The sequence below is a fragment of the Lissotriton helveticus genome, chromosome 5_1 (genome assembly GCF_964261635.1).
Source record: "Lissotriton helveticus chromosome 5_1, aLisHel1.1, whole genome shotgun sequence".
NCBI lineage: Eukaryota > Metazoa > Chordata > Amphibia > Caudata > Salamandridae > Lissotriton > Lissotriton helveticus.
The window spans coordinates 803,918,546-803,941,654 of NC_136065.1; the positions used below are offsets into that span (position 1 = coordinate 803,918,546).

Below are 23,109 nucleotides of genomic sequence, written 5' to 3' on the forward strand. Positions count from 1 at the left end.
GGGGGCCTGCTGTGTAACTGGACACACATTGCTGTTCTGTCCCTGCTGTCCCTGCTGCCTATCCTGGAGCAGGGCCCTTAACCGTGCAAATCTTGGTGGAGCCAGACGCAATGACTCCCAGGGGTGACTCTATGGCTGGGAAATCTAATCAACTTAAAGAATACCCTCTATTTTCCAAACCCAAATCTGGGTTAATATCTGGCATAGACGGGGCTAAGACTATTCCACCTATAGCTGATCATCCTACAGACTACATTAAGGGGACGTCTCTCAGCGGTAGCAGCGCTGCCCGTCTACAATCTCAAGTACTATCCCCCCAGATGGAGGCTATCGGGTCAATCTGCCTCTGAAGACGATGGGCAGGCACTACTTGATAATAACATTTTTTCTGTAGCATGCGCTGTAACATCCAGAACATCGTCAGCGCAATCTAAATTCTTCTTGTGACAATAGATATTTTTCTTTGCAATGGGATGCTAAGCGCCTGCTCAACCTAATTCTGGAAGAGATTAGACAGCTCAAAACCTCTCAATCCACAGAAATTGCTGCTATTCATGCCCGGCTCTCTAAAATCGAAGACAACATGGCACGGGTCCCAGCATGACTTCAGGAGGCGGAGACCAGAATCTCATAGTTGGAGGACCAGGTCGCTATTATGAACAACAAAGTCTCTGCTTATTACAGCCAAAAATCCGAAATGGAGTTCAATTGGAGGAATTGGAGAATCACTGTATGCGCTCTAATCACTGTATTATTGGCATCCCAGATGGTCTTGAGGGCAGCAGACTCTACAATGGGTTGACCAATTCATTAAAAAATATTTCCTCCTGGAATTTAATCGGGCTCTGACTATTATGAGGAGAATCTACCGGGTTCTCGCACATCTCCCCCCTAATGCTAAATTTCTGTGAACATTCCTTGTTAACTTTTGGGGATTTCAGGGTCTAGCAACAAATTGTATCTAAGGCTTTAAAGCAGCGTCAGTTCACCTCCTCTGACGTTCCTTTATGTCGCATTTTTTCTGATATGTCTGCCTCCGCAAGCAAAAGGTGGAAAGACTTTGTAAAATGTCGCATTTATTTAAAGAACATGGGGCACAGGCTATGATTGCACAACAAAGGAAACTTAGAGGGCTCATTAAAGGTAGATTACACATTTTCTTTAAACCCTGAAGCGCAGGAATTATTGCAACCAATCTCTTCAAGCAAGACCTAGATTTCTTAGCTTGGGCCTTTATAGTTGCTGCTAGAATCAGTTGTGCAATTGCTCTCTTATCTGTTTTTCTTCCTTTGTTAGTCTGTTTCTCTAGTTTTCTATTTTCCTTATAGAGTACTGTGGTGTTTATTTTCTTTTATTCTTTCATGTCCTGGATGTGGGCGGGCACGTAGGCCAGTGGTACCTGGCACAAGTTCAAGTTGCCAGTTTCGGGGATCTGGGTAAGATCCATTTGTAAATTAATCCAAGTTTTACCTATAAACCTATATCCTGTCAGGGCGAGTTGGGGAGTAACAACAGATTTTGTGTTCCTCCAGCAAACATTAGCCATCCTGTGTCCCCTTTAGGATCATATAATGTAGTGTGTTAATGGATCAAAAGGCAATCCTAAAGGTGGTCTCCTTTAATGTAAACAGACTCAATAATAAAAAGAAAATGTGGGCCATTGAATCATGGATTAAAACAGAAAATCCAGCCGTTATTTTAATTATAGAATCCCAGCATTTTGGGGCTTCTCCTCCTCCTCCGCATCACATCACAGCACAGCGATTTTCATGAGCAAAAAACTTCAAGCCAAGGTGGTTAATTTTGTTAGAGATCAGAGAGATAGGTGGTGTTGGGTGACCTCTAAAATGGGACATAGATTCTTGCCCTTTGCTAGCATTTATCCTCCTGTAGTGGATAATCTGGTACTAAACGAAGAGTTTTTCCAATCCCTAAAACAAACTCCAGGAGATGTGATTATAGGGGAAGATTTCAATTTCCCAGCAAATCCAAAAATGGATTCCTTAGCCATTTCTAAAATACAATTAAAACCAAAAACTTGCAGAATTATTAAAAATTATAGGAAAACTCTGGATGTATTCGACCACTGGAGAGCAGCATTCCTGACTAAGACTGCATACACCTGCTTTTCGGGTAGATTTCTCTCCTCCTCACGCATACATTTCTTTCCCATATCTAAGACCTTGATCTTTAGTCAGCAGAAAAAATTTCCGAACGGTTTTGCAGATCATGCACTGCTCATTTCAGAGCTCGAGCTAGGTAAAATCTCGGATCATTCTAGGAGATGGAGCTTTAGGCAATATCTTTCATAAGAAAGTTGGGTTCTGCTCTGTAAAACAGAGATACAGGAGTTCCTTGTAAGAAATAACAGAACGGCTCCTCTCCATATAGTCTGGGACTCTCTGAAAGCTTTTATTCTGGGCCTAGCTATAGGGAAGGATGCTGAAAGTTCTAGAAATATGAAGGAAAAAAAGCGAAATTTAGACCAGGAGGTGCAGAGGTGCTATGATAATTTTCTTAGTAACCCCTCGGCCCCCAACCAAGGTAAATTTGATCAGGCCAAATAGGATCTTACCAGAGCTTATTATTTAGAATGTGTAACACTTAATATAAACAATAGGCAGAAGGTATATGAAGAGAGCAATTTCACCGGGAGGTTCCTCGCTTGGCAGGCCCAGGAGCAGGCTGCAAATAACCGGATTAGTACTTTGAGATGGCCTGTACCTGGGACCCGAAGCGAAGATCCAGCAGTTATAGGGGACATAATGCTTCAACACTATAACAATAGTTATGGTCTACAACAACCTATTGATGAGGTATCCCTGGACAAGTTTCTTCAGGAACAGGAAATTCTCGTTCTTTCTGAGGCCAATAAAAGTAGAATGATGAGCCCTTTTTCTAGAGAAGAGTTGAGGAATATCATAAAAAACCTCCCAAATGGGAAAGCATGTGGTCCGGATGGTCTCCCAACCGAGTTTTTTAAAACGTTTTTATATATGTTGGCTTTAAATATTTTTTGCTGGTTGCCAATTCAATCTTAGAGGGAAGCCTGATCCCACCTTCATTCCAGAAAGGGAATCTAGTTATTTTTTCTAAAAAGGGAAGAGACTGCAAAGATCCCAACTCATACCGCCCAATTACACTTTTAAACATCGACTATAAGATCATCATCAAACTTTTAGCCAACAGTTTCAAAGTTATAGCCCGGAATCTGATCCATTCCAGCCAAAATGGGTTTATAGCAGGAAGACAGCTTGGGACTAACACGCATTATCTCTCAGAAGCATTGGATTATTTCGAGACCAAGAAAATACCAGCCTTGGTCCTTCTGTTAGACGGCAAGAAGGCATTTGACCTCGTGGTATGGGAGAATGTATTCCATATCCTCTCCAGTTTTGGTATACCTCCTAATATCACAGGGTTAATTCAGGGAATATATCTCAATGCAGAAGCCAACTTTATCGTCAACGCCTCCGAGGCAGGACAACTTAGTGTAAGACGCGGGACCAGACAAGGCTGTCCATTGTCCCCCATTTTGTTCACTTTTTTTATTGAACTTTTGGCTACTGTTATATGAAATAATGCAGATATTCTCCCCCCTTTACCTACTATAGGGAAACTAAAATTATATGCGGATGATATCATGCTTATAATTAAAGGCGATAAGGGGGTCCAAGCAAAAGGCTTTAAGGTTTTTGAGCAGTTTGAACTGCTTGGAGGGTATAAAATCAACAAAAAGAAAAACGGAAATAATCTAATGCTGATGCAAGCTTGATGTGTTACATTTTGATATATTGTCCTGTCTAAATTCTAAACCAAAAAGATATCTGGGGGTTTATTTCTCGTATTGAATCTTTGACTTGTATGATTTAAATGTTGTCCCACTTCTGCAGAAAGTACAAGATTTTCTGCTGCGTTGGAACTCGATCCCGTTAAATATTATGGGTAGGGTCTCACTGATTAAAATGTCTGTTCTCACGCTATTTAATTTTTTATTCCCGGCAATTCTGTGTGTTTTAGCAGCACCTTTTTTTGCTAAATTAGAGTCCATGCTGACATCCTTTCTTTGGAGAAAGAAAACTCCCTGAATTGTGCTAAACACTTCACATGCGGAGGTAGAGGATGGTCGGTTAGCTCACCCTAATCTCAGGAATTATTATTTTGCATATTTTGCACAATATAGTCAGATTTGAACACAGGGCTATTCGTAAATTATTTTATGAATTTAATCTGTAAAGAGCATCAGATACGCTGTCCTTTAAAATCTTGAAATCCCCTAAATTAGTGCGTTGTAAGTGCATGCAGTGGTTCTTTTATAAATGCCATGACTTCTATAGAAGATATACAATTCCAGTCATAAAGTCTTTAACCCCACTATCCAAACTCACGTCGGTATTTGGGGCTAGAGAATCAACCGAAATTATTCAAAGGTGGGCGAAGGCCGGCTTCTGAAAGATCTCATATTTTATACGAATCGATAGGTGGCTGAGCATTTACGAATTGTACGACCTAATTCTGAATGATTTCCTTCTCCTCGGATCATTTAATATTCTTATCAGATTTCTTAACAAACTGGATCTGTTTCAAATGATCAAACTTAAGAATCTGGCATATGCTCCTCTTGAAGAAATCACAGTCAAGGAAACCAGGGGAGTGGAAACATTTTTTAATCCCTATCAGAGGTTCGGCTCTCTCTGAGAAAGCAGTAACAAAATGGGAAAAACATGAAGGTTTGGAAGTTACAGCGAGTATGTGGTCTGAATTAAATAAACTTAATTTTACAACATAAAGGGGAGCTCATTGGTTCCGGATGCTATTTTTCAACAAATGGCTTCTATGTAGAAACAGACTTTTTTGTAAGAATTACTTACTGAATACAATGTACTCGTGAAATACATTATGTATAACAGCTAGTTCGTTGTTTTCAAGATTGTTGGTCAAGTCCTGCATACTGCCTGATTCTGAGCATTAGCATAGCAGAGCGATTTCCAGAACTAGTCTTAGTGATCTAAACATGGGTGCACTCTGGGTAATGACATTTAGTAAACTGGTATTATTCAAGTGAGCCTACGAGTTTTTTCGGCCAGCCGGCGGTGAGTTCCGCTCTTACTGACAGGCACGTGACAAATCACCTGAGGGAAGTTTAGGCAATAAAGGTGTGGTGAAGCCGGTAACAGTGAAGCCGTTTTTTCGATGGAATAAGCAGGATTAGTTAGAGGTTTTCACCATGAAATAAAAAGGAACATGGAGAAATGCAAACGGCAATGTTGATAAGTGGTTCACTAGAGACAGATCAGCTCATGTCATGGTAAGCTGGTGTAGAAATTGTTAACGTGCAAAAGTAAATGGCAGGCTGGAGGGTTTCATAATGCAATGTGAATTAGTTAGAAACAGCATTTTGATGTTTAGATTGTAAAAATGCAAGTTGGTTGAGTAACAGGGGCACTGAGCAGGGGTTGATGCGTAACTAATGAAAATACAAATAGACACACAGCAGGAATTGTAAATATGAACGTTTTTAGCAAACAGTGTTGTACTTCATGATGAGCGCATATAGCATGTGTACTGTATTATAAATTTGATAATTATAAATTTGATAATTTTAAAAGTAGGTGATTGATTCTTCTGTATTATAGATACACCCCCGAAGAAGGGATTTTCCCGAAATGCATTGGGCGATTTTTAATAAAGCGTGACATGTGGAAACATTCATCATTCCTGTGCCTATCTTGAACAATACTGAATGAAAATGAAAATGAGTAAAATGAATTGAAGAATACAGAGGATTAAAATGGATGAATTATAATGGAGAAAATTGCGGAATAAGTGAAGAGTTTCATGAATTTAATTCATTGGATTAATTTTTGGCTGTGCAGCTTGAAGGGGATCGTAATGTGGTGCCCACGTGTTCTTACTATATTGCAGCGCAATTGGACGGAGCGCGGAGCAAGCGAGCACGCCTGTAATGTTGAATTGAAAGAGTACGTTTATTAAGGGACATAAAGAACATGGGAGTTCATAGAAGAGAAGGTGTGCATCTCACCATCTTGTTTTTGATATTGAATAACCTTTCCGTCCAAAAGGAGAGATTGCACCCCAAATGGAAAAGTGACAAGATGTACAGGTTTACACAGATGGGATAGTAACATCTACATAGTGGGCAGGAGTGTTGTTTCCCTGTCATGCATAATTTTAATTATGGAACAGTACTCGATGTAGAAACAGACTTTTTTGTAAGAATTACTTACTGAATACAATGTACTCATAAAATACATTATGTATAACAGCTAGTTTGTTGTTTTCAAGATTGTTGGTCAAGTCCTGCATACTGCCTGATTCTGAGCATTAGCATAGCAGAGCGATTTCCAGAACTAGTCTTAGTGATCTAAACATGGGTGCACTCTGGGTAATGAAGTTTAGTAAACTGGTATTATTCAAGTGAGCCTACGAGTTTTTTCTGCCAGCCGGCGGTGAGTTCAGCTCTTACTGACAGGCACGTGACAAATCACCTAAGGGAAGTTTAGGCAATAAAGGTGTGGTGAAAGCCGGTAACAGTGAAGCCATTTTTTCGATGGAATAAGCAGGATTGGTTCGAGGTTTTCACCATGAAATAAAAAGGAACATGGAGAAATGCAAACGGCAATGTTGATAAGTGGTTCACTGAGAGACAGATCAGCTCATGTCATGGTAAGCGTGGTGTAGAAATTGTTAACATGCAAAAGTAAATGGCAGGCTGGAGGGTTTAATAATGCCCCGGTTACTTACCGGTAATCTTCATTACTCTGAGTCCATGTCTTCCTCGCCACAGTAGTACACATATGAGCCTCCGGCTCCACACAGAACTCCAAGTTTAAAAACATCGCTCTAGTCTCCCCTCCCTCCTCCAAGATTGCCCCCAGTGGCTTCAGCCAATCCCATAAAGGGACACAGAGAATCCAACCCGACCTGAAAAACCAAGCCGCAGACATGAAGCCACCACCAGGGCCGGGAGGGAAGGGAAACTATACTGTGGCGAGGAAGACATGGACTCGGAGTAATGAAGATTACCGGTAAGTAACCGGGGCATTACCTCCTCGTCCTGTCTTCCTCGCCACAGTAATACACATATGAGGCGATACCAAAGCAATCAGCTTCATGTAAGGAAAACAGACCACACCAACAGTGCAGCGAAAAACATATTTAATATTCAGAGGCAGATCAACAAAAAGTACAACCTCTCAAGGAACCCCTGCAGAACGAACAGAAGAGGCAAAGGAAACAGAACCCCCACCCCCAACCTGAAGGCGGTAATGGGACATGAAGGCATGAGGGGATGACCAAGTAGCAGCCCTGCAAACATCCTCCACGGACACCCCTTTGAATGAAGCCCATGACACAGCAACAGAACGGGTGGAAAGACCCTGAACAGGAAGGGATGGAACCTCAGAAACTGAAGCTTACGCCAACAAAATGGCCTCCTTAATCCAACGACTAATCGTGGAGAGGGAAGGTTTCAGGCCTTGACGTGACAAACCATAATTCACAAACAAGTTGTCCACCTTACAAAAAGAAGAAGTGCGAGACAAATAAATCAATAAGGCACGACGAACATCCAAGAGGTGCAAAAGGGATTCCTCAGCTGAGGAAGGATCAGGACAAAGAACAGGAAGAACCACCTCAGCAGACCGGTGAAAATAAGAATCCACCTTAGGAATAAACGTAGGATGAGGGCGCAAGACCACACGGTCCGACAAAACCAACAAAAATGGGGCAGAATGAAGGAAAGCACCCAACTCACCCATACGCCTGGCAGAAGCAATTGCCACAAGAAAAACCACCTTGAGAGTCAAAAACCTCAAGTCCACTGAATCCAATGGCTCGAAAGGAGCCAACTGCAAGGAACGCAAAACCAAAGGAAGGTCCCAAGGAGGAGGACACATGATAGGACGGGGGCGTTGGAAAGAGCGAGACTTAAAAAGTCTAGCAACCAACGGTGAAATAGAAACCAAAGGGAGGACATGAAAAGCCCTAATGGCGGCCCACTGAGCCCGAAGAGTCGAAATGGCCAAGCCCAACACAAAACCATAATTTAAAAAATCCAGAATGCGAGCCGGGTCCAAAGAATTCATCGACGGGTCTTGACCCACACACCAAGAAGTAAAATTATCCCAGAGCTTTGTGTGGGATTTCAGAGTAGAAGGCCTCCGAGATTGCTGAATGACTCTAGCCACAGCCACCAAACAACCTCCCCGCATCAAAGAATCCCTCTCAAGGGCCAGGCCCGCAGACCCATGGAACGGAACACAGGCAGAGGAAGAAGAGTACCCATCAGAGGATAAGGCACGAACGGCAAGGTCCATCCCGGAGAGACAGCCAATTCCAACAGTAGGGGATACCAAGGGCGACGCTTCCAACACGGAGCAATCAGAAGCACAAAGGACCCCTCCCTCTTGATTTTCTGCAACACGGCTGGAATCAGGGGAACAGGTGGAAACGCATACAACAGACCCTTCGGCCAAAGGAACGAAAGAGCGTCCACCCTCCAGGCATCCCGGCAAGGCATAATCGTGCAAAAGCATCAGATCTGGGCATTGTCCTGGGAGGCAAACAGGTCCACAATCGGACAGCCAAACATCACCTGCAACCTCCTGAACATCCACCGCGTGAGGGACAAGGACCCCATGGAAGGAAACACCCGGCTCAGACAATCCGCCACAGAGTTCTCCGCGCCAGGCAGGTAAATGGCAGACAGGGATTCCAGATGCACCTCCGCCCAAGAACAAATCCGACGGGCCAGGCAACTGAGGGAGCGAACCCTGCACCCCCCTTGATGGTTCACATAAGACATCACCACCTGATTGTCCGTTCGGATCTGCACATGGTGACCCTGAACAAGATCCGAGAAAGCCAACAGACCCAGAAAGACGGCCTTCAGCTCTTTGTAGTTGGAGGAACACAACAACACCGACTGAGGCCAAACCCCCTGAGCCGTCGAATCCCCCAGGGTAGCACCCCATCCCAGTAGGCTAGCATCGGTAGTGACCACTTGGGTGGGAACAATCAGAAAGGGGCGGCCCCTGGAGAGATGACCCTCGACCAGCCACCAATCCAGGACCACCCGAACATCCTCCGACATAGGAACCAAAACACTCATATCGAGGGAACAGGGGTCCCAATGCGACAAAATGTGGGACACCACCGGGTACATGTGGAGGCGAGCCCACGGCACCGTCATCAAAGACGCCGACATCAGACCCTGAACCCTCAACCACAGGTTCACAGGATGAGAATGCCCCAACAACAGGGAACGAACTGCAGACATCAGGGACAGAATTCGGGGAGGGGGCAAGAACACCATCCCCAAATGAGTCTTGAACAGAGCCCCAATGAAAGTCAAGTCCTGCGTAGGAACCAGGGAGGACTTCGGCACATTCATGAGGAAACCGTGATGCTCCAGGACATGGCACACTCTCCGGACATGCCACTCCGCCTTAGAAAAAGAAGAAGCAGAAATTAAAATGTCGTCCACATAAGGAAAAACACTAATGCCCTCCCCATGTAAATGTCCAATAAGAGGAGCCAGAACCTTAGTAAAAATTCTGGGCGAAGAGCAGAGGCCAAAAGGTAATTCCTGGAACTGATAATGACGACCCATGATGCAGAAACGGAGAAACCTCTGAGAATCCGGGTGAACAGGCACATGCAGATAAGCATCTTTCAAGTCTATGGAGGCCAGAAAATCTCCTTGAGAGATCAGAGGAAGGATCACCAGGTGGGAGACCATCTTGAAGGACTGATGAGGGACGAAAGTATTCACCCACTTTAAATCCATCACAGGCCTGAGATCCCCTGTGCGTTTCGTCACCAGAAAGAGGATGGAATAGACCCCCAACCCCAACTGATCGTCGGGCACGGGAACCACGGCCCCTTTCAGAACAAGGGACTCCACACCCTCCAAAAGAGCCACTCGCTTCAAAGCGTCCCTGGGACAAGGAGTAGACCTGAAACAGTCTGGGGGAGTCCGGGAAAATCCAATACGAACCCCGTCGGACACCACTTGCAGCACCCACTGATCTGACACCGTCTCGCGCCAAGAATCCATGAAGTAAGTGAGGCGACCCCCAACCCGACCTACACCAGGAGCGATCCAGTCAGGACTTGGAAGCGGGAGTGGAGGTGGAAGAAGCACCGGAGAACCGGGATTTATCAAAGGAAGGAGCACCCCGGCCACGCCCCTTCCACGAAAGGGCTGACCAGCACGACCCCTCCTAGAAGGACCAAAAGCCCTCTGAGAACCAAAGGAACGGAAGCGACCAGGCCGCTCAGGAGCAAGGAGCTTACGGTCCTCCGCCGTCTTCTTCACCATCTCATCCAAAGGCAAACCAAAAAGCTTAACCCCAAAAAAAGGGATCTTCATCAGGAGACTTTTCTGCGCAGCATCCGCCTTCCAGGAGCGAAGTGTCAGGGATGTCAGTAGCTCCAAGTAAGAGGTGCACCACTAACCTTTGGGATACAGCCAGCAGGAACGATGTCGTGGAGAATATCCTCCCTCCTACCCTGAACACTAGCACCTCCACACTGTTTGACTACAATGTAAGAAATGAGAGTACCCAAGGGAAAAGGGAAGAGGGATAAAATAATAAACAGAGATCCTGTTTCTTCACAGGTCAGGACAGGAGCACCTACTCTGGTGTTCTGTATGGATAGAGAAGGAAGAAGTAAGTAAGGTACACAAGGATCACACATGCACTCAAAGTATTATTCTAGCGTAACACTCACTAGGTAGGGAAGATGATAGTCTATGGCAAGATCCTTAGTACGGTATCTGCATACGAACAACCTCCCATGTCACCAAAAGGAAATAACAGGAAAAGTAGGCGACTCAATGTTGGTTCTGCCGTTTGTTACCCTAATCCTTCTTAGGATAATTAATGTATCTAGATGAGGAACTATTTTGCCTTTAAAATAGCTCCAGAACCCAAAGTCAGAAATAACACTCGCAATATCGATACAGGAACAGTATTACTAGAGCGAGTGAAAAGAATTAGCCATGCAGCACAAGGCAGTAGCATTACATTCATGCCCCGCGTTTCGCTAACAAACAAAGATAGCAGGGAAGCGTTTGGAGCTCAAAGGACTCCACTCACACGCTACCCTTGTGAAACAAGTGCAAGAATAAAGCATTGTTTGTGCAAAGCGCACTTCGAGAGAAGAGCTCCTCCGGGGGCAGTCTTCCACTCTCGAAGACGCGCTGAATACCTGGAGTTCTCGAGTCAGGTCCTGGTACAGCGGCTAGCAAGCATGAAACGCCCTATAATGCGCGTCGAGAGGAGAGCTCCTCCGGGAGCGGTCTACAACTTTCTAGACGCCTGGATCGAGCCGAGGAAAGGCAACAACCTCTGCGACTCGAGTCTTCTCAGGATGCTGGGGAATACGGAAAGATGCGAATGAGAACTCCGTTTGCGGTGAGTTTTCCGGGAACTCGACTTTCGGGTCAGTTGTCAAGCACCATTTTCTTTTAGGGGAGGGATTAAGTACTACCATGCTCGAATCACCTGACTAGCGTCCAATCGTGGTGCCCCTTGGAATTATGGGATTTGTAGTGTCGTGTGCCTGGAGCATTCAAAACAGGGAAGTGTGTTGAGTCTGTTTTCCCTGTCTTAACCCGTTTTCTACGTTGTATGCATACGATCGCGACACAAAGCCACAACTGACGCCTGGCAGCCACAGAGGACCCAGCCACAGAAGCAGCCACCCCTAATGAATCAAAAGACACATCCGAAAGTAGGCGAACCTGCTGCTCCATCATCGCCAGGGTAGAAGAGACATCCTCACCCTGGTCCAACAATACCGACAGAGACTGAAAATCCTTAAGCACGGACTGGATCGTGTAAGATGAATAGGCAGCCACCCGAATGGAAAAGTTGGCAGCTGCAAAAGTGCGCTTCACAGCCCCATCAACCTTCCGATCAACAGGGTCAGCAGGAGAAGATTCCTCCGAGACCACAGACCCATGGGACGACATACTGGCCATCAAGGAATCCACCTTGACAGAGGAAGGAAACTTGACCGAAAAATCCTGCAGAGGATATCGTTTATTCAGGAAACGAGGAAATTAACCCTTGTCCACATCCTTCCATTCAGTTTCCAACACCTTCAACACAGACGAATGAAAGGGCAATGAATCAGGCTCAGGACGCTGATACTGCGAAAATAATTCATCCTCCACAGGAACCACAGATTCAGGGAAAACCAAGTACCTGCGTATGTGACAAAGGACCTCCTTAAGGTCGGCCCCCTGTACAAAACGACCATTGACATTAACCTCCTCCTCAGCGTCAGAATCAACAGCAGGAGCGTCATCAACACGCGCTCTTTTGTCAGGAGAAACAAGAGCTCTGTCATGCAATGCAGCAGCAACAGCAGAATCGATCATTTTCTGCAATAAAACCATCGAAGGAACAGACATTCCTGAACCAGAGGCCTCCAAAGAGTCAGGAACAGACACATTGGAAGAACCGCCTTCCATTGCACCAGCCACGAGTAATAACCAACAGCAAGCGACAGAAACACACCTGAATTCCTTAAATAGGCAGCAGGTTGTCAAGCAACCATAGACACACCCTATGACACGCCCCCTAAGAAAGTATAAAAGGCAGGAAGAAACGCGAGCCATCCCTAAAGAGGCCCCCGACGAAGGAAAACACTGAGGAAGAACCCCACACCCAACCCTGCCAAGACCCCAGGTAAGAGGCAACAATGGCAAGGAAACAAACACCCGACCGCGCAGAGCCGTAGCAACCGGACTCGCGGTCGGGAAGGGATGTGTGCATTCCACCGCGTACAGCAAGACGCGTGGAAAAAAACCAACAAAAAAAACGCTGTACCCGCAAAACACCCGTCATGCAGCAAGCGCCGGCAAGAAGTCAAAACATCAGAACCGCGCGGAGTCCCATAAGCAGGACGCGCGGACGGAAAGGGGGAACACGCACCACAACGATCCTCCCGCTAAGCAGGAAAACAGAGGCGTGGCCCCTCGGAGCGGGAACACAAATCGAACCCGCACAAACGAGCACCAAAGTCCGCTCACCAGGACACGGTGCCGGGCAAAAGAAAGGGGGAACAAAAACAATTAAATACACAATCTAACTTCCCCCAACCAAATACCAAGGCTAAAAGGGGCTGCTAAAGCAAGACCCCAGCCCCACTCACCTGACCAGCAGGGAACACAGCACTCGGAGAAGTGCAGAAAAAAAGAACAGGTCGGGTTGGTTTCTCTGTGTCCCTTTATGGGATTGGCTGAAGCCACTGGGGCCATCTTGGAGGAGGGAGGGGAGACTAGAGCGATGTTTTTAAACTTGGAGTTCTGTGTGGAGCCGGAGGCTCATATGTGTATTACTGTGGCGAGGAAGACAGGGCGAGGAGGTAATGCAATGCGAATTAGTTAGAAACAGCATTTTGACGTTTAGATTGTAAAAATGCAAGTTGGTTGAGTAACAGGGTCACTGAGCAGGGGTTGATGCTTAACTAATGAAAATACAAATAGACACACAGCAGGAATTGTAAATATGAACGTTTTTAGCAAAAAGTGTTGTACTTCATGAGCGCATATAGCATGTGTACTGTATTATAAATTTGATAATTTTAAAAGTAGGTGATTGATTCTTCTGTATTATAGATACACCCCCGAAGAAGGGATTTTCCCGAAATGCATTGGGTGATGTTTAATAAAGCGTGACATGCGGAAACATTCATCATTCCTGTGCCTATCTTGAACAATACTGAATGAAAATGAGTAAAATGAATTGAAGAATACAGAGGATTAAAATGGATGAATTATAATGGAGAAAATTGGGGAATAAGTGAAGAGTTTCATGAATTTAATTCATTGGATTGGGTTTTAGCTGTGCAGCTTGAAGGGGATCGTAATGTGGTGCCCACGTGTTCTTTCTATATAGAACCCCACATTTTTTTATCTAAGGTTTACCCTAGCCAAACTGGTCAGTGTTTCTGCTGCTTAAATCATCCGATTGCCAATTGGACACATCACAGTGCCCTTAAATTCAGGGGTGATGAGAATTTTTTGTCATCTTGAGGCTGAATGTTTCTTCATCATATACTCCAATAATTGGCTCAAAGTACTTGGCTAAGACCCTTCTTTACTTCTCTCTGTTAACTAGGTTAAATTATTATATATCACAATGGCGGCCGCCTGGTCACTCTTGCTACAGAAATGGCAATCAGATCTGGTACCATCAAAAGGCGAATAGGTTCTGAAAATGAAGTAGGTTAGGAATAGTGAGTGCTTGTAAGCATTACGAATTGGTGGGATTCAGAAGTTTGAAAAAGTCTGGATGGCCCATTTGGACTGAATTTTAAAAAAATATATCTTTAAAGGTTGTTCTAAATATGCAGAAATTTTAACTAATGTTGTATGTGTTGATATACTTGTATACTCATTTGCACTCTTTTGTACTATAGACACCTATTTTACAGCACTCTTTTGTACTATAGATACCTATTTACAGCACTTTATTGCACTATCGATACTTTAGCTTCCCTTTTTAAAAATGATTCATGTCAATAGGTCAAAAACGTTAACTATGACTTATATGTTGATATTTTTGCCTAATTTATTGGACCTAATGCACTATAGACACCTTAAGCTTGTTTTAGATTTAGCAGGCGATGTCGAATCTGTTCTTCAGCACTCCAAAACATCATGAGTAGCCTTAATATTGGCCAAACTTTCAGCTTTACCCGGACTTATATTTTATTGTTATATGGCACTTTAGTAATTATCTAGTTATTGGTGAAAGAATACTGTACCTGATCTCTAATGTTTCATCTAATCTAAGATTATTGTCTTTGCCTTTGACTATGGAAGCTGTTTGCCTGATACCGGAGGAGGTCAGGGGAGGACTACCACTCGCCAGCTGAACCGCGGCAGAGCGCCACTGCCGCCACATTGTTCCCACACCCAGAGGCGCAGAAAAGGAGCCGGGGCTTCCCGCAGCGCAGGAAGCTGTTTGCCTGATACCGGAGGAGGTCGGGGGAGGACTACCACTCCCAGCTGCACCACGGCAGAGTGCCACTGTCGCAACATCATTCCTGTGTCTGGAGAGCAGAAAAGGAGCCAGGGCTTCCGTAGCGTGGAAAGCTGTTTGCCTGATACCGGAGGAGGTCGTGGGAGGACCACTACTCCCAGCTGCACCGCGGCACTGCATTGTTCGCGTGCTTGGAGGCACAGAAAATGATCTGGGGTTTCCCGCAGCGTGGGACGCACATAGGGGTTCCTAGGCAAAACCCAGGCCAAGAGCAGGCCCTTCTGCACCCGGCAGCGTCCGACAGAGGCTGGGCCACTCCTCTTTCATGCAAAAGTCATCATGGGTAGGAGTAAACTCCTGTGCAGCTCTGATTTGGATAAGGTCAAGGCAAAAGTATCACGCAATTGTGCTTCCATTTTATCTTATTTAACAGCTGTTGGAACCCTAACAACCGAGATTCACAATGCAGAGGAGCAGTTAAGCTTGGGGACTGAGTCAAAATCTATCAATACTCCCCCTGCAGTAGTCCCACGTCATGTTACCTTAAGCGTAGACACTGATATTGATACAGCGTGGAGAAGAGTGACTCTAGCCGGGCTCGGGCCAAGCAAAGCTTGATGATTCTAAAACAAGATCTGCTGATCGAAGAAGGGGGGGGATTTGAAAGGAAAACATCACCAGTCCTGAAAATGGCGCCCTTACAAAAAAAGTATGAAAAGAGGCTTGAAGCTGGGTACTATTAAGAATGAACTGCCAACTCAGGACGGGGGTGAAAGAACCTTGACCACGGAGGATCGGCTGCTCTTTCACCTTAATACAATAGTGGCAGACTCTATTCTGTCGCTTATTGACACACTCCTTGGGACACTTAGCGAGGATTTAATCACCAGTGTTAGGAATGGGCTAGAAGGCATGATGGAGAAGCTGTCTAGAATAGAGTCTCAATTGGGCGAACTATCGGACTACAGCACCAGGGGTATGATGAAGGATAAAAATATCACGTATAATGTGCCTAATAGCGCCCAAAACATCCAACATAAACAAAAAGCAGCATCCACAGGGGCTTAACCTTATATTACTTTACATCCAGGGCCACAAAAACTTAACAAGGATACCCTAGGGAACAGTACTGAAACCAGACAGGGGGTTAGCAGTGGTATCCATTGGGGCCCCTTCCGGTTGGCAGAAACCCCATACATGATAGTGCTTAGCAAATCACCCACACAACAGTCTGTTAACCGAGGAAGGCTTCATTTACCACCTGAGGCTATTCCTTTGGTAATGGTACTAACAGAGGTGCCCCCTCTCAAAGATAACATTACTGAAACAACAGAAGAGCTCATCAGTAAAGTAAAATTCTGGTGTAAAAAACTGTCTGATGGGGGTTTAGAGCATTCTCACATATCATAATGGCTAGGCGGGTGGGATGGGTCGGATGCTGCCCATGACTGGTAGAGGGTGACTGCATTGATTTTAACTTTGATCAGATTGGTGAAGCTGAGGGCAGAACAATTGAACACTCCAAGGTACTTAGCTGGAATATAGCAGGTTTAAAAACGAAATTGACGATGCTAGGTGGCATGGTTTGTTAAGAGAATATGATTTGGTTGGGCTTCAAAAGACCTGGAAAACTGACAATACCTTTTGGGTGGATGGTTATACAACTTACTTCGAGCCAGAACAGCCTTCCATTGCTGGTAGGCCAAAGGAGGTTTAATGACTGTAATTTCCTTAATTGTTATAGGTAACCATTGCAAATTGGACTCTGGATCAGTAAATTGTCTAGTTGTTCAGATCACGCCTATTATTGCACCCAGAGTAATTTTTATAACTCATTTGAAAGAATCTCTGCAAAGGAACATTTATGCAGTTTAAACAGTTTTTGGGAGTCGTATAGGGAAAAGCACATTACACCTTATTCGGTTATTATTTTAGGAGATTTTAATATACATTTATGCTCAAAGAACTGCCATGTCACCGATAGCCTTGGCCCTGGTAATCATTCAAAGACACATTTTGAACACACACAACAAGGCAGGTTTTTAGAGGATACCTTAGTGGAATTTGGCCTATCATACCACAATACCATGTGCGACAAGGCTGATATCCCATCCTTTAAGGGAAGGGGAACAAATTCAACAATCGATTATATTTTTATTAATGCATCATTGTTACCCCTGGTATTAGTTTACACTGCTAAATGGTCACATTTCAGTGATCATAATCCCATACACCTTATATCAGCAGGGGGATCAGGGTTACTCCCAAAATAAATAGGTGTGTTTCTGTCCCCAATCTAAAGGCAAAGGACAAAGGCTGTACACTTAAATGGTGTAAGGTAGTCCCGGACCACTTTTTTTATCAATTTAGTGTATACTGTCGGAACCAAGATTGATCTCTGTTTAGATGGCCCGAAAAGGGATGCTGAAATTCTTACAGCGTAGGATAAGATCTGTAAACAAGTGGCCAGAGCTCTCACATATCCGAATGGGGAACTCTTAAATAGAGGTGGTTTGATCACAATTGTACAGTTGCCCACCAAAAGTTGCTTGTCGCACTAAAGCAAATACCTCAAGATAACATTTTAATAGCTGCCCTTAGGAAAACATAAAAGTTGGCCATTCATACACATAGAACAGAAATTAAACACAACTCTTAGAACAATCTACTCTCCATACACTTTATTAAGAATAGCGCCAAGTTTTGGAAAATCGTCAATAGACCATTTTTCTCTGACATAAAGGGCAGCTCACTGGATTGTAACATCCCTGAGGAGCAGTGGTTCAGCCATTTTAAACATATATATGGCAACCAGGAGGATCAGGGTCCCTCAAGTTCATCGTTTACGGTCGAGGATTATACTTTGGCCTTCACCGAAAAGGAAGTAGCTGTGGCTGTAGCTATTATACAAATGACAATTAATAAGGTTCCTGGGCCGGATGGCGTTCTGGCAGACCTTTTTAAATCAAGTGTGACTTTATGGGCAAAATTACCAGCTAATGTTTTTAATATGACCTGTAAATATAGCCGGCCAAGATCATGGTCTCAGTCAACTATTGTTCAAGTTTTTAAAAAAAGGGCAGAGAGGAGACCCACAATGGTATAGGCCAATATCACTGATAGACTCAGCAGTTAAACTGTTAGAAAGAGTGATCATTAGTAAACTCACTGATTGGCTTAATGAGTGCAATATATTATCAAACCTGCAATATGGGTTCAGGAAAGGAAGGGGTACCACGGGCCAGTGCCTTAACCTGCATCTCTTAACAGGGAAATACACTATTTCCAAGAATGGGACAATATACCTGTCATTTATGGATCTGACCTCGGCCTTTGACTGGATAAACAGATCCAAACTATGGGCATTAATATTAAAATTGGGTATGGATAAGAACATTGTAAACCTCCTGGCTGATCTGCATAGGGACCTAACAGCCACAGGAGATTTGATCAAAGGGGCAACTACACGCAGGGAATTTTCATTACAGGAGGAGATAGACAGGGATGCATTTTAGCTCCCCCATTGTTTACTCTATATATTAACAACTTGGATCTGGTCCTGGTGGAGCTAGCAAGGACATTCCGCTTGTGGGGTAACGACTGATCCCAGCTCTCCTATATACAGATAATGTTGCCTTATTAGCCCGAACAGCAGTTGGCCTACAGTGTCCTTTAAGTACCTTTGCTGATTTTATGAGATCGTTTGATTTAAATGTAAACTTTTCTAAATCTTAATCAAAGATCATGGGTTCTAAAGCTAGAAGACCCAAAACACGTTATTGTGAAGGAAACAAAATATTTAGGGTAACTACATTTTCGTACTTAGGTGTTCTATTTGACGATAGGGGAATGTGGGTACCGCAAAGGAAAGCCAAAAGAACTGCCATGGCCAGATCTACAATAACGTTTCTTGATTTGCACGCATGTTTGGGGCAAAGCCAGTACAAGCAATGTTAAATACATATCGAACGAAATGCATTGCTATTTTAAATTATGGCTCTGAAATTTGGGGATATAAAGAAGTTAAGGATATTCAAATAGTGGAATTTTTTTAAAGAAACTTGCTATCAGTGCCACAAACAATACCTTCTTATATTATCTTTGCGCCAGGCCCTGCACATCTTGGAGCCTTGCTCTCCTGTTACAACATAGTTCTAAATTATAAAACAGAAGGCTTGGCTTGTTCCTACTTGGGGCAGCTAACAGTTCGATGTTATTAGGTGATGCCAAATACTGTGTTTTCTCTCACCGCAGGGTATGTGTCGAATTGATGATGATCAGCCACTTGGAACCCAAAATAAAGCGGACCCCCCAAATGTTTCCAATGCTATCCCCACCAAAATATCTTACATGCCTACTTATCTCTGCCTAGAACATGCCCATGCCGTCTATTCAAATAATTGGCATTAAGAGCTCGTGCAAAATATTGCCAGCTATTCAAAAGCACTTTGAAGTGGTTTAGAACTGTAAAAGAAAATAATTTGGGCCTGTGTTCTGCTGGGTCTGAGTTCTTTGCAGTTTACTATATATTGTTTAATACTTTAGCAAAACATTGCATAAGACCATCTCAAGGTACCCGGCTACACAAATATTTACCGCTTATTAAATCACTACCTGAGATTGTGGTGCAAAACTAACATAAACCTTTACAGCAAAATAAGGAGTGACCAAAAGTTTTATTATGTAAACAAAATGTTATGTAATCCTGGCTTTCCTAGAGTTTCCCACCTCCTTCTTGCTTGCCAGCAAGCAGTTTTTCTCTAAAGAAGTGTTAGCCCTGCAGCTGGACAGATCTTGTTCTTGTGAGAGCTGAGTAATTGAGTGCCATTTTGTAATCAACTTAACTCTTCCTTAAGCAGGATATTGGCTGGGATGGCTGAGTTGCCTCATTTATTTTATGTATGGAATAAAGTACCCCCTGCCATATACTATGAGGATATTGCAAGTTACCGAGGAGTTCCATGACCCTAAGGAGGAACGAGGCAGAAGGCCCGGGACCTGTAGGAGGATATGGAACTATGAGGTGACTTGCAATATCCTGATCATGTACAGCAGGGGGTGCTTTATTCTTGTATAGTACATGGTCATGTCATAATTAGCTAATGAGTGCAAAAAAAATATTGCCATCAATATTTCCTTTGTGCTTGTCACTGTTCTGCTAAAAAAACAGAGCAAAAGAAAGAAAAGCAATGTTGTAACAGATCTGATTTAATTACGCTCCATGACCTGACTTTATTTTCCCCTCAGCTTTTGGCTGTGGCAGTAGGTATTGTGATGTCAGAACTCAAAGTTAATAAGTTATTACAGTTGAGCGATTCAGTCATTTCTTTATACTAGGCGGTGTCATACCTTGCCTATTATAAAGGAATTAGAGCCTCATTTTTATACGGAGATTGCGGAAATCCACCTATTATGTATGAGATAACGTACCCCTGTGTTGCATTATGAGGATATTGCAAATCACCAAGAATTTCTGTGACCATATAGAGGAAGGAGGCTGAAGGCTGCGTTCCTTATAAGATCCCAGAACTCCAAACTAGAGGGTATATTATTCCCTATAATACATAGTCACATCATCACCCTTACTACAAACCACTTAAATACTTGTTAAATAAATTTTTCATGATCACTGTAGACGTGAGCAATAAAAAAAAAATGGGGCAGATGTATCAACATAAACATTTGCGATTTCTAAATAGCGATTTTTAAGGAATCGCGATTTAGAAATCGCAAAATGGGATGTATGTAAAAAATCGCTATTTTTTTGCGATTTCTTAATCTTCCTTATTTGCGAATTCGCAATTTGCGAATTCGCAATTAAGGAATAATTTCCCATTCATTTCTATGGGCCAGGAGGCCCATACGAATGATTGTGAAATTAATCTCAATTTGCGATTTGCAATTAGCTAATCGCAAATTGAGAATAATTTCAAGGGTGCAGGGGTGTCTCAAGGACACCCTGCTGCACCCCTGAAATGTACATGTGTGTGCATATGGCGCACATACATGCCCTATGGGCATGTGTGTGCGTCACATGCCACCTTCAAAAATGCCAAATTGTGCATTTTACAAAGAATTCGCAAATTACCATCAACTACAAGTTGGTGGTAATTTGCGATTTCTGAACCAAAATTCGCAAATCAAAAATGCTACATACATAGCATTTAAGGAATCGCAAAATTGCGATTCCTTAAATGCTATGGCAAAATAAGGAATCGCAAATTTTTGCTATTCCTTAAATTGCGAATTTTTGATGCATGCCAAAACATGCAAATAGACCGTTTGCGATTCGGCCTTTGCGATTCGCAAAAGGCTTGATACATCTAGGCCAATGTCTATTGTAAACGACCGTAAGCACACTAATAAGTAATCAGCAATTTTTGAAAAAATACATTAGAATATGTTTAATGTGAATGAGATAAAAAATGCTGGAGCTTATATTGTGTAGAAACAAGCAGACACCTACCTTTGCTGTAAGGACTATCATATCATATCATATTCCTTCAAAGAAACATTTTTGATGTGTTTAACTCGACCCGAGGGCGCCTGAGCCCTTTGTCCAGGCTGATGAAATTCACGGCGCATGGGGTGAGTTCTGCTCGAAATCCTATTCCGCGAGACTCAGCTAAACAGCTCGCTGGCACCTCGTACTACTCAGTATATGATGCCTTAAGCAAGGTACTGCTGCCTGGAGATGTTAGCAGGCACATTACGTGGTTTGCATTTTGTCAACAGGTCTGTGGGATCTCTACTGAATGAATTATTTATAGGCAGACTGAATTCCTGGCCTCAATATGTATGTATTCATTGATATACATCCTCTATCAAGCACGAATTGATTTTTCAAGTGTCTCCGGGTGCAAAGCCCTGAAAGGCAGGGTTGTTGATCATCACGATGTGCTGTGCAATGTGTCACCGCAGTAGGCTATAGGTCCCTCTGTTTTATGTACGGACATTTCCTAGTTGCTAGACACCGCGGCCTCGTACCGTGCAATATATGAGACTAGAAGTTGGCATTTTTATGACTGTGTGTTCATCCCTACACCGCGTGCAATGTATTCATAACTCCGCTTTGCTAGAAAGGGACAAGGTGTGCATGGTTGCCTGTCATGAATGTATCCCCTTTACGATTTCAATGAATCGCTTTTAAACGTAATGCAGGCTTGCCTATGCTGCATTAAACTACAGAACGCATGTACACTGTGTTCTAAAGTATAACATACAAGGCGCTCCTTATTTTAGACAAACAACCTTATTTGAAGTAAGAGTACATAACGAATTAACTAGCTCAACAAGAACAGATTACAAATGTGTCGAATTATTGTTAATAATGTCAAAAGTACTAAGGACAAAGACGTGCTATGAAATGGCTTGCTCTATCACTTCTGAACCCCTGAGAACATCACAGCCAGCTTTTTCCATCTTTACTTCATCTACGCTGCAGGAGAAGGGAGGGTAACAGAAGAGGATATTTTTATACCAACCAGCCAGTCTACTTTCCCAAGGACAGCGCCCTTGCAAGAGAGAAGGAGGGTGGGTCTGTCTGCTTGGCACCGTGAGAAATGGTTTCCACATAGAGACAAAGGGCCAGATGTATGAAGCTCAATGGGTTCGCAAACGCCGAAATTCGGCGTTTGCGAACTCAGTTGAGCAAAATGGTATGTATGTAGCAAATTTCAGTGCAAAATAAGGAATCGCAAATTTGCAATTCCTTATTTTGCGATTGCATTTAAGGAATCTCAAAATGTGCGATTCCTTAAATGCAATATATGAAGGAAAAAAGGGGTAGATGTATCAAGCCTTTTGCGATTCGCAAAGGCCGGAATTCTGCGAATTTCGGCCTTTGCGAATCGCAAAAGGCTTTTTTGCATTTTTTGATATGTATTAAAAAATCGCAAAATAAGGAATCGCAAAATTGTGCGATTCCTTATTTTGCTTAAGCATTTAAGGAATCGCAAATGTTGGGATTCCTTAAATGCGATGTATGTAGGTATTAGAAATTGGGAATTTGAGTTAAGAAATCGCTAATTACCACCAACTTGTACTTGGTGGTAATTTGCGATTTCTTTTAAAAATGCCCTAT

The 23,109-nt window shown here is 43.5% G+C and overlaps 1 protein-coding gene across 1 annotated transcript in view; it reads right to left on the reverse strand.

Annotated features, from left to right (window-relative positions):
- The window catches only part of LOC144752551 (uncharacterized), a 125,176-nt gene extending 113,172 nt beyond the window's left edge, over positions 1-12,004 (reverse strand). Inside the window, exon 1 of the mRNA XM_078640448.1 lies at positions 11,669-12,004. Coding sequence (XP_078496574.1) covers positions 11,669-12,004 — 336 coding nt within the window. The remainder of the gene's footprint in view (positions 1-11,668) is intronic.
- Positions 12,005-23,109: the final 11,105 nt, after the last annotated feature.